Raw genomic sequence first — 13527 nt, 5'->3', positions numbered from 1 at the left:
AGGGATCTGTGGAAAGGTTAATGTTTGCTTGGATGCACAGACGTAACACACGCTTCGCTTGTCACTGCAGCAGAAAACCTATGCATATTCTAGTAGGACAGAACAATGAATCACCATGGAAACCGCCTAACTGCAAATGGTCCAATTGGACATGTGAACAGTCTGGAATGAATGATATGCTGGGATGGCTAATACTGCTGTTCTTATGTCTACAGAAGAATAGAAATGCTGAGGGAAGTTGGCTTCAGATCAAGCTGCTTATACTGCTTATACTGCTTCTGCTTATACGGCTTATACTGCTTATACTGCTTCTGCTTATACTGCTTATACTGCTTCTGCTTATACTGCTTCTGCTTATACTGCTTATACTGCTTCTGCTTACACTGCTTATACTGCTTATACTGCTTCTGCTTATACTGCTTCTGCTTATACTGCTTATACTGCTTCTGCTTACACTGCTTATACTGCTTCTGCTTATACTGCTTCTGCTTACACTGCTTATACTGCTTCTGCTTATACTGCTTCTGCTTATACTGCTTATACTGCTTCTGCTTACACTGCTTACACTGCTTATACTGCTTCTGCTTATACTGCTTATACTGCTTCTGCTTATACTGCTTCTGCTTATACTGCTTATACTGCTTCTGCTTACACTGCTTATACTGCTTATACTGCTTCTGCTTATACTGCTTCTGCTTATACTGCTTATACTGCTTCTGCTTACACTGCTTATACGGCTTATACTGCTTCTGTTTATACTGCTTATACTGCTTATACTGCTTCTGCTTATACTACTTATACTGCTTATACTGCTTATACTGTTTATACTTCAGGTTCAGGGAGCATAAACAACCATCGAGGGTACCTCAACCCATGGACCCCCCTTTACCAGTGAGTGACCAGTATCTATTTTACCGAACACATCAATGTTAATTTTGAACTGTTTGACGCATTGGTATCGGATCGTACACTTCAGCCAAACTGTGTGAATCAAGATTCGAATCTTGCACCTTGCTATTTTCTCCCTTAGGTATTGTCTTAGTAAGGTCGCCACGATGTAATTCCCCTTCATAATATCCACAGGGACTACATTTGAACGTTTTTGTCAAAATTTATGTAAAGGAAAGTGAGTCAAATGTTTTCGTAGATTTTGCGGACGACACAAGCAAAACAGATTTAGAGTCATCTCCCTTCTACCGATTTCCATTCGCAAAACATCGGTAATTTCCATGCATTAGGCGTCATTTAATGTTATTCGAGATGAAAAAGGTAACTACCGCGAAGTACTGAACGAGTTGCTATTGGCAGCGGGGTGTGCTGCAATGCACTTCGCTGATAAACGGGGTGCATTGAAAATAATAGAAGGGCGTTAAGCCAGTCAGACAGCGACATTTATGAGTGAGGTAAAACAATCGAACATGTTCTTCTAAAGGAGATTTCTAAACGCTTTATACGACTCATGCTTGAACATTTATTGATGAAGGTGACAACATCGAATGGAGTGATACATTTAAAGGCGATGATGAAAGATTAAGAATATACTCACTCAAAACAAGGATAAATTGATATCCATACGCTCTCGCCTTTATCATAGAAGGTTTCAATAAAGATCTGAAAGGAGAACAAATTGATGTCCTGTTTTGCAAGATAAGTCCCCGATTTTCTTTAGCTGAACATTTGGTTGTGTTTGTTTCGGGAGCCACCCGAGAGCAAGATTCGCTCAACGGATAATGAACGTATGATGTCGCCACTATTTAATAATGATTCATAAACACATGCTCAAGATGTAGTCGTAATTGCTTTAATTGAGCCAAGTGGTTAAATCATTCACTTGTCATGTCGAAGGTTCGAGGTCGATTCCCCACATGGGCACAAAGTTTGAAAACCACTTCTGGTGTTCCCTGACATGTTATTGCTTGATATTGCTATTGCTAAGTGTAAAACCCAGCTCGCTCACTCAGTTTGTTTGCTTGATAAGGAATGAAGACTACAGTGACGATATTATTTTATGTTCGTCAGTATACTTATCTCAGGCGACAGGTTCAATGTGACTAACACTTACGTCCAATTCACATTTAATCGATATTTGTTTATTGAATAGATACTAAGATCCACAAAACTGTTTCAAGTTTGCAGTTGAACAATTGTCAAGGACTGAGCGGAAAGTCACTTTAAAAACCAGTTCGTACTGAATCAGTACTGTAAATACTGTAAGTGTTATACATCCATCTTACAAAGTTTCGGCTGAGAAAACAGTTCATGTAACTCTCTCGATGGTCAGAGTTCGGGAGTAAGTGTAGTCAAGCGGAACGCTTTGCGATGTCGTAAAATACTCTCACTCATACTAGGACACTGTCCCGTGATCTGTGACCTGTGACCTATGACCTATGAAATAGACTGACCATAGTACATATCATAACCACAAGAGGACGTGACGCGACGATAGGAGGTACGACGTTATTACCCTGACAACTTATCCCAACTCTCGTATCCCGCGAGAGTGAAACGAGGCAGAAACTGCGCCCATACCCACATGAGAGACCCCGTCCTATGATTGGCACGTCCTTCTGGTATAGTGACCAGAGTGGACACCTCGGATTGTCCTCTCGCCAGCTGACCCGAGGTCAGACTCAAATTGTATGTCCCCTATTGTCGATCACGGATCAGTTTTGACATGTGATCTTACAAGGAACAAGTCAAGCTGCTCTGTAGACTGGGAATGAAAACAGTTCCACCTGATGGGTTTGTTATAGACTACATACCGGAGTGAATAGGGCCGTAGATTTCGGAATGGGAAACATGTTTAATGACATCTATATAAATCCGATACATGGGCTGAAAAGATTGTATATGTGAAACATGTTTTGGGCAGACTGCCTTCACAATGACCGTAGCAAATATGATTTGGTCAAAAAGGATGGCCCTAGATGTGACAGCTGGATTGACATTCGATATAAAAAGGTTGACAGGTAGACAACTAGACGTTCGATGTACATCTCCCGTACATTTGCGTGTTGGTGTATGTGGTGTCGTTCAAACTGACAACTAGGGGAATTGTTTAAAAATATAATCGAGTAGGTAATATATTTTATTATTTTGTGAAAGCACTGACTGTTCAGTAGTGGATGGATCAAACAGGTAGTGTTTGGCGAAACAACTCTTATTTCTCTCTTTGTTTATAACACGGCACTCAGGCGTCTTCCAACTGTATGTACATGATGACGCCATGTTCTTACAATCCAGTGGTTAATATCATGAGCTTTAATCTACGCAAATGCGAAAATACCGACATTCATCAAGCATATCACCCAGCATAGCCACTAGATGAAACTCCCGAGCATGGTTAGATATCGACAACCGATAAATCTTGAACAACTGACATCAACAGTATACACGTCAATAAGCATGTTCAAGTTGTCCTGCAAGAATGTTGAATATGTTCAGATCTATAGTCGTATTTTAATTTCATCTAACTGTTTCTAATTCGCCTCAAGCGTTAACGCATTATTCTTCATATGAATATGGATCAGACGTTTTACACAAATTTCACCCACAGTTATGCCAAACGTTGAAGAAAAGTCTTTGCAGGCACATTACAATTTATGTACCGGAGGTTCTTATAACCGTGCAAGCATGTACATTTCTAGTATGGATGAGGAGGTTACAAACGATGTCTTGGCATGACGTTGCTGGAAATACATCCATCATTCATCAAAATTGACATTTTTAAATAACTCCTCGGTTTTATCGAAATGTGAAACTTTGATGCAGTTCGAATAATGCTACAACATTGCGCGTCTCACGCATAATGTTTGCGTGCGGATGAGCTGGGCTGGCAACTTGTGTCGGAAATTGTCTGAATATTTCATGACAAATCTCTATATAAATAGATTAGCCAAGTTCCACCGGAGAGTATCGTTGGTTCATCCCAACAGCAGTTGCCTGGTACAACCCCCTGCCACGCTTGAGACGGACACAAACACCCGATTGGCATATTCGATCAATTATGCATGGGTTGTATTGATGAAGAGCTAGAAGAGGATGTGGACGAAAGCATGATTAGCTTGCCGCATGGCCATGATGTCCTATAGATAGGTGTACCAGCTTCCCGTCTTCAACATGGACACTCCTGAGAAGGAACCTCCTAGAGATCGGACGACCAGTCCGTGGAGCATTGATTCGACGAATATTGCTTTCAACTTGCTATGTAGGTTTTATATTAAGTGCTCACTCACTAAATGACTCATTTATATCCACAATTGAGAAAACTTTGGAACTGGGATAGAATATTATTTACTTATTTATTAGAATGGCTAGTGCAAGTTTGATTAACTTGATTTTTATGCAACGATTGATCTTGTGAGCATCGTTGATTCGTTTTGATTTGCACCAATAACGAATATTATGACGTTATCATAATCAAACTTTGCTTTTGTTTACCAAATGTCGACGTATATTTTGAGGAATTGGGCGTTTATTACCGAAGAATGACCCTGTAGCGTACACGAGATTCTAACTTTTCGAAATCAAAGACATCATTAAAAGACTTTATGACATATTCTACACATTTATCAGATGACCAAATGTATTATTATTGCCTTTTTAAACTTCCCCGGTGAATAAATCGGGATCGGATTCCGGTTGAAACTATAATTAACCAGCAATCTCTCCTTTTCGTAATACCCGTTACAAGCCATGTTTGCCGTAAAACGTGACTAACGGGATCGAGAGGACAAGCTCGCTCGCTTGGTTGACACATCTCATTGCATTCCAATTGCGTGGATCGATGTTTAGGGCGTTCATCATTGGATTGTATGGTCCAGGCACGATTATTTAAAGACTGACCCTATATATCGCTAAGTGTGGCGTTAATCAGTCAATCAATAAATCAATAACTGATCAGACTCGGTGATTCGGTAGACCGAATTGTTTCACTATTGTTTGAATAGGTGTTCATTGTATCAATCACTGGACTGTCGATAAATAGCTGTCATATTGCTGATAACAGTATTATTCAACAGAGGAGCCCCATAATACTGTTGCCAGAATATCAGTCTATGACAGACGTTCACAATGAAACAGTATTATCACATGGACAAAACACATTTCTATTGTCCATTGAAAACTGATGACACACGGTTTGAATGCTTCTACATCTTGTGTTAACATGGCTCTGTCAGTTGGCTGGAATAAGGTTAATAAGAAACTGACAAACACATAAAAACCTGTTTTATTTCAGCTACATGCTTTGAGGAAACGTAACGTATTCCATGTCAATATTAGCTGCACCTTTTTATGGAGGGAGTGAATCCGGCGTATATAAGGAACAGGTTCCCAGCTGCCAGCGTCCTTCGTAATGGTCGACATGGTTACTTACATGTTGCTCACAATATCAGTCACCGGTTTGTCTGATCCGGACCGGTTTAGTTACGTCACCATTGTAAGCAGGAATGGTGTGGCTTAAAACAACACTCACTCAATCACACGTCTACTCACCCCGTCCCCCCTCCCCAACACATGCACCCACACACCCACTCGCCCACTCACCCACTCACCCGAACAATACCTGTACCTATATCCAACCCTATAAAGCATTATTCATTAAGCCGCGCGTTAGTTAGGACACTGGTCACACCGTGAAGCCCATCGACTGAATCCCAAATGTGAATAGTGGTCATATCATGGCCTACAACTACGTCACAATGAAAACTGACGACTGATTCGAGACCTTTACAGCCGGACAATAAAAAAATGACATACACAGACGTTTTTTAGATATCAATTATCAACGATACAACACACCCGGGATACACTCAACAACGACAGGCAAAGCGGCCCACTCGTTTTCTATTTCACAGTCGCCGCTAACACTGTCCTGTTTGTCACATTAATGACGGTATGAAATATTAACGTACCACGATTTCCTGACGCCAGACATTTTTTGCTAGTAATGCTTAGAATGTAATGTTAATATTTCACAACTCTCATTATGATTTACTAGCCATGTTCGACAATGAGAGGTGTCCGGTTGCAGCGACGCAATCCAACACATTGCAGAGATTTGCTGTCGATGGAGAGATTGCGTGCTGATCGTACCATCAAAGATTGGGCAATTTGAAACTAATACGTCTGCTCCCGAAGAGATATTTTCTTTTGTAACAGCATAATATTTTCATTATTCTTAATCATTTCTCAACGTCTAAGATTAAAATCAAGTCCCATTTCGCTGTATCTGTACGTCGGTTGTTTTGAAGGGGGATAGGGGTTGAAGGGGGGTGGGCGGATGTAATGGTACAGATCTGTCTAAAGCATAGGTTCCCCTGAGAGTGCGAAAATATTGCAGTAGTGATCAATGCAAAAGAATCGTAGTACCGAAAACGATCATGGCCTGCAATGTTCGCGTCCCGAGGGGACGTTTGCTTTGATCAGTAGAGTATTGGTAAATTAAAAACCAACATTGTTATTATGGAACGAACACCTGTTCATGTTTAGCTTGGTGTCCGTTCCTACTGCCACCATGCCACAATTTGTTGACTGATATACACCAAGACACCAAACTGGAGATTTTGATGTTGTTGTTGTTGCTGCTGCTGCTGTTGTGTTTGTTGTTGTTGAGATGATAATGAATTAAATGATAAATTGCCCTTTCGACTGACCACGAGTTCCCAAATCTTATCTTAAGGGAGGATAATATATATTAACGAATCCTTTCTTTCTGCATGTGTGTACTATGACACGTCATTAGAAAAAATTCTGTTTCTGTAAATGTGAAATTATTTTTCTGCCTTTTATTGACCTTTGACAGCACTGAATAGTATCTAACTGTATGTATTCATTTCTAGTCATGATATGGCTTAAATAGTGCCGATGTGACCCTATGCTGTAACTCACTCACTCACTCTAAATGTATTGGGATCTTGTTCAAGTTAAACCTAATGACCTTTACTAAGAATAGAGAAACACAGATACTGTCATCACCATTATATCATCAGAAGGATGTAAGCATTACAGTATTACATTACACTATTACAATCATTCACATGTGTTAGGCGAACGCTCACACAACATAGTCCAGTCATCTCTATCTTAGTTCAGTCAGTTATTTCAGCACGTCGGTGTTTTTAAAAAATAGTACAGTTCTATTTTGAGAAAAGAACGAAGCGTACAACTTTAAGGATAACAATCGCTTGTTATTGCTTAGAGAGACGTTTCGGCGTAGAGTCCTATACCTCTTATACCTTATATGTGGCTGAGGTGAGTTGTTTTCTGTTTCAAATGTATTAAGTAAATTATTCAAAAATAAACTATAGACACATCCCGATGTAAAACTGCAAAATGGAAATTTAATTTGAAAGTGGCTGGAATTCCTGTGCTCCAAGTTCTTGCCTAAACATCTTCAAGGTGACCTCTACATTCTCACACGGGAGAAGCGGAAAGGTCAAAGTTGTCTGTCGCCGGAAGTCAAGATCCTTTGTGGGGAGCTCGGAAGTCGTCGTTATACTGCCATGTCGCCGCTGCACAAATGTTATGAGAAGATTCGACGGTACGGAAGACGAACACCAAATCCCCGAGGAGGGATCGGGGGAATATCGCGTTACCTTTACCCTGGTTTATTTGTGACTGCGCTTTTAACAGGAGACGAACAGGAATGCCTCTAGTGAACCTCGGTGGTTTTTCCCCGCCATTACATGACTCAGATGCATATTGTGATTGATTTCACATCATCTTAAATGACTGTCCCCCAAACCTTAAAAGACATTTAAAGGTCTTTTTCCCCGTAACCTAAGTCAGGGACAAATTTCCAGGTCCCTAAGGTTTTGATCCAAAAGGAAATTGAATTTGTATGACGCTATTACGATCCGCTAATCATTCGTTCCATCGCTTAGACAGCAAGCTCGGCATTTGATAAGGTCCCGATTGTTTCCGAGTGTCAGCTGGTCAACGAGGAATATTTGGAGACAAAACACGGCATTTCCTCCAATTTCATACCGAGTTAGGCCACTGTAGTCTGTATAATTCTCTGTAACCCTGTCGTGCCACCTAGTGGCACCTGTCGTGAACTGACAGGACAAGAATCGGTCAAAATTTCGCAGTTAATTTATGGTGACAAGACATGATGAAATAACACGAAAACTACTAGTATCAGTTGTGCAGGAAATGCCGGTTGTGACGATTTTCCGTATGCACATCGAGTCTCAGTAGTATAACTTATTACATGTTTGGAGGTATTTTGTGTGGTGAAGCGGAACATGCATACCCTATGTCGTGAAAACCCGGTGTCATTTCTATTCACTTTTGCCTATTAGGTAAAGTGAATCTGTTTTGGGTAATGCTGGAGAATGGTTATTGTGTTATTGTTTTTAAGCTGTAGATGCGTAGGGTGTTTTGTATCTAGTAGAAAATAGCCACAGTTCCCTGACAAATCGTCGGACAACACAAACACTGCTGTGACGGTTTCATCTGAGCCCACAGAACCACGTACCTTTACCAAGCCAGAACAAATCTACATTGATGTCCGACGCTATTTACTATTTTCAAGTATACTTATGTTTCCCCTTTTCGTTTGTTACCCTTTGTGGTGCTGGTGGTTGCGGTGTTCAGACAGGTATTTGACTTGCATTTGCATAGGTTTATAATCTTACCACTACTGGTGCTGTTTAAGCTTACCTTGCCAAAGACCTGGCCATGGGATATAACACATGCTTCTGTCTTCAGCGGGTATTTACTGTGATGAATTAATGTGAGTGAGTTAAGTTTTTTAGCAATATTCCAGCAATATCACGGCGGGGGACACCAGAAAATGGGCTTCACACATTGTACCCATGTGGGGAATCGAACCCGGGTTTTCGACGCGACGAGCGAACACTTTAACCACTAGGCTACCCCACCGCCCCGATGAATTAAAGGGTAATGCCTGGTGTGTATATCATCATCACTATATTGATTAACATGAAACGATACTTATTGTGTCATCAAAACAATTTCCATCGGCGAAACTGTATCCAATGGCAGCAGGAGCAGACATCTCACTTTAACACACATGCTGTCGAGTGACCGACCAGATACCCTGCGACGTGCAACTGCAGTATGAATAAGTATCACGCCTTGACACACAAAACTGCCGGTTGAACGTCGACACACAAACTGTCGAAAGACCGTCCAGATACCTTGCAACGCACAAACTCAATATGAACAGGTGTCACACCTTGACACACAAACTGTCGAGTGACCGTCCAGATACCCTGCAACATGCAACTGCAGTGTGAACAGGTATCACACCTTGACACACAAACTGTCGAGTGACCGTCCAGATACCCTGCAACATGCAACTGCAGTGTGAACAGGTATCACACCTTGACACACAAACTGTCGAGTGACCGTCCAGATACCCTGCAACATTCACGACGACTTTGGTGCTGGAAATTTGAAGAGTACCCTGCAACATGCAACCGAAGTGTGTACAGGTATCATACCTTGACACACAAACTGTCGAGTGACCGTCCAGATGCCCTGCAACATGCACGACGAATTTGGTGCTGGAGATTTGAAGAGTCAGTGCTAAAGGACCACAAAGGGCACTTTAGTAAAATATGGTCGATATTGTTTTGTTTTAAATCTGGAAAAATAGCGTCTGATCCTAATCACTTCTGTTTACGAGGACCAGACATTCCGAATACCGTAATAACAAGCAGATAGCATCATAGAGACTGTAATAGGGTACAATTCACGCCGTAGGGCAAACATTCCACTCTTAAAAACAGATTTGCTCACTCCAACGGATCTTCAAAGGAGTCCAAACTTTCTTCCTATTATGTTAAAGACTACAGACATTTTCTAATTTTCTGGTGATATTTCAGTCGGATGTCCCTTGAAGCGGTTATGGTATCGGCTTATAGAAAGTTGAGGGAGCATCTCATGATGCCTTCTGGAAAATCGGTAAAAGGGAAAGATGCGTTACCATGGAAACATAACACATCAAAGCGAAATTTGAATAAGTCCCCAGGTAATCACGATCATAATTGCTAATAGCTTCCCGATGACTTCATTTGTTCAAACATAAACCAGCAACTTAGCGATAAAGAGCCATGTTCCCTCCTCGTCCAGCGTCTTGTCGAGATTGTCGCTCCCATGAGATGCTTCCTAGCTAATGTGAAAGGGTTCTTCATGTAATTATACAAGTAATCTGTCCTCTCCTTAACATCTGTCACACAAAACCTCGTGAGTGAGGAGGCTTTTATGCCGCTTTCACAAAAAAACCATAGAGAAGTCATTCAAAGACCTCTTTTGGAAGAGAACATTTGGAAGGCGTCCAATTGTTAAGGCTAGGAGTAAGCCCGCCACCAAACCTGCACTCACTTAGCTTCCTATCGGTGAAAGAAAAGACTCATTACCCCTTACGACTTTCCTGAAATCGATAATTGAACAGCTTCCGAACAGGGTGCACTGGTCATATATGGAATGCAAACAATTACTCCGTACATTGAAAACTTTTCGCATGCGTTGTTGTCGGTGTATGCTGTACTAGTTTCAATCACAGAGTTGTGCATAGGATGTTCGTAAAGAGCGCTCTAAGGGACATAACTCTATGGGGTTCGCTTGAAATAATGTTCGGCCAGTAGAAGGCACGAGAGTCGATTTAATGCAACGTTGCATATATTCATTTGAACTTTTTAGTTTGATATTGTAGCCAAAATACGTAATTTGTGGGAGAATAAATTACATCTTAGCTTCCTGAGGGCCGATATTAAGTATTATTGGGAGAAATGCATTATGGAGAAGTGTGGTGTGAGATTGTGCCTTTAATTCTGGAAATGAATGTTTGTGAAACTAAAGGTAAGTGGTATGTATTCGTACTTCTATGTGTATGTTTAGGCCGCTGTATAATATCAATGAAACAATTTTCCCTAATAATGCATGTTTTCGTTAATTATATATAGATGCAGCAAATTACTGTAGATTTCTGTGGGCTGATGTATCACTGAAAGGTGGTCTGAGTCAGCGTCCGCTTCTTGTCTGCGTCTGTTAATAGTGTACACGCTATATCAGCGGGGTCTACGACTGTAATTCCCTTTGTCTGGTGTTTCTAATAGCATAGAGCCAGTTTACAGCTGAAACCAGGAACGATTCACTTGAATAGTACAGGAATGGGTGCCAGATGATGTAGAAGAAGGTCCATGGGAGTTACAAGAAGAAGAATTGTATTGTCCTTTGTTACCACACATTTATGCACACGTTTCATAGCCTGGTGGTCAGTTTGGTAAGCCAGTCCATGATGAAAACATTGCATTCCTAAGTGTTCTTCAACGAACCATGGATGGAGGGCTTAAACTGTATGTCAATGATAATGGTCCCGTACAGTTACACGATACAGAAATTAGTGTCAGTCGAGTGTTATATCAAATCGGCACCGGTTCGGTTTCTGAAAGGAAGGCTGTTTGTCTCGAGCGATGTGCAGCGATTTGAGAAGAACGGCAACTTTACTAAGGTCATCGCTTGGATGCAGTCAGTTGGCCTGAAAAGTGAAACAAGAGGCCCCTCCCACTCGAAACTGTCACGGAAAGGTAGATATTGAAAGTACATTCATTAATGTAAAATGACTGTCCAACACCTTTTGAACTGCTGGCACAAATACAGTATCTAAAGAGACATGATGACTTTTATTACCATCTTCGTCATGCTTGTGGTTTTGACTGGAAGGTCCATCCATTGTACGACCCATAATATGTAGAGGGGGCGTGGAAAATGATAATTATGTACTGCTTTGTTTCGTTTACATCCTCCGACATATCCTGTCCAAAATAGCTACCTGATCATGTCTTTTTTCATATACTCTTAAAATTAGTTTTATCATTAAATTCTGAACCCGTGAATGATATTGATTGGGAACACTATTAAGTTGCTCTTGGTGTTCTTCGTTTGCTCAGAACTGAGAATGTGACAAAATCCGGACTTGCTTCATTTGTAGGTTTCGCTGTGTGGAATGAGTTGGTGGAAGGGAAAACAATGTGGTTCAAGTGCGATACGGACAAAGAACACAACTTTGTTTACATGTGGCATTGCAGAAGGCTGCAGTGTTGAGGACAAACGTTCTTTGGGGGTGTTCCACTGGACGTCTTGGCGGACGTCCAGTTCAGTGCTTGAACTGCGGGATCAAAAACACTGACCTGATGATGAGCCTAACCAGTCTGCCTGTACCAGGATCATCCTAGCCTTTTGTTCTGCATTTTAATTTGAAAATACTTACAATAATAATGAAATAAACTTTCTGTTTATTTCTAGACGAATATACTATAGCATATATGGATGGAATGTGAAGCAAACTACGAGAAGCGCCCAGAAAGACGTGTAAATGTTACAGTCAGCTTGTGAAATCACCTGAAATGAAATGACTTAAAAATTCAGCCGTTTCATGCAATGACTAAGAGGGTCAGCCAGCTCTGATTCATTTCACTAAATGACTTAAATGCTTAGGCGTTTCACGAAATGACTGAAATGCTTAGTCGTTTCACGAAATGACTGATTTCACAATCTGACTGTAACATATATACCAACATATCGATATCCGTCTGTTTTATCAAACTACTTTCGCCACAGTTGTTGAATTGTTTTTGTCCTGGTTTCACGGAAGTCCTTCACTTCACCTTCCAAGGTTTCTCCAACCATGTACGAGCAGAACTTTGTCTTGTTCTTGATGAGCGAACGTTTAAACCACTTTCCTACCTAAACGCCTTTAATTCAAAGGTGCAGCTTATAGTGACGCATGCATGGTATCAGATGGTGATAGCTATAACTTTAATATTTCTGCCGCCTTAACCACACAATATCCTTCTACAAATTCCTGAGCTGTGTACTGGTAGCCAGGTTCCTGGAGAACCCATTCCACCACAATAGCAATCTCAAGTGCACTGATCACGTGATCATCTTGCCAGATTAATCATCTGTGATGCTGGCGGAAGCGTATGCATTGTTGATGAGAGTGCCTGTAGTGCTAATTGCCTGATGCATCTCTCACCTGGGAACAGTAACGCTGGTCTGTCCAGGTGCGACATTCACCTGCCGCCCGTTGCAACTGCACAATCCCCCACCACACGTCATTCATAATTCAAGCGAGATGCGCAAAGATATTGTTAATGGTTAACGTTGCGACATTAAACGCTTGACAATGAAATGCTCATTCGACTCTCTGATTTGATATTAAATCGGGGTGTTAAACAGAGTTGGTATTGAGAATACGTAAGTGGCAATGATCCTTGTCTGTTCACAAGTGTGATTAAGCGTGATTTATGCCCTCCCCTGACGGTGTCGGGAATAAAATGCTGAAGCAAATGATGCTGAATAAGGGGACACTTCATCCCTGATCCTCTAACACCCGGTTCCACTACTGAGCCCATGGGACCGTAAGCCTGGATTAGCAACATGTCGCGATCATCTTCTCTGGGCCAATGAGAATTTAGCATCGGGTGGTCTCTACCTGGCTTATTGCATTTTACATGCTTGAGCACACACCCACAATACGTTCGACTTAGT

At 41.3% G+C, this 13527-nt stretch overlaps 1 protein-coding gene across 1 annotated transcript; it reads right to left on the bottom strand.

Moving 5' to 3' along the window:
• Positions 1–209: 209 nt before the first annotated feature.
• On the bottom strand, positions 210–13049 carry LOC137283368 (DNA ligase 1-like). The gene is made up of 4 exons (XM_067814829.1): positions 13013–13049; positions 12087–12142; positions 9168–9242; positions 210–725 (listed from the first exon to the last, which is right to left on the bottom strand). The coding sequence occupies exons 1-4, from the start codon at positions 13047–13049 to the stop codon at positions 210–212; spliced, it is 684 nt and encodes a 227-aa protein (XP_067670930.1).
• Positions 13050–13527: the final 478 nt, after the last annotated feature.

This window comes from Haliotis asinina, chromosome 5 (assembly GCF_037392515.1).
Source record: "Haliotis asinina isolate JCU_RB_2024 chromosome 5, JCU_Hal_asi_v2, whole genome shotgun sequence".
In the NCBI taxonomy this organism is placed as follows: Eukaryota; Metazoa; Mollusca; class Gastropoda; order Lepetellida; family Haliotidae; genus Haliotis; species Haliotis asinina.
The sequence above is the reverse complement of the archived record's forward strand: the minus strand, read 5'-3'. Positions and strand labels throughout refer to the sequence as shown.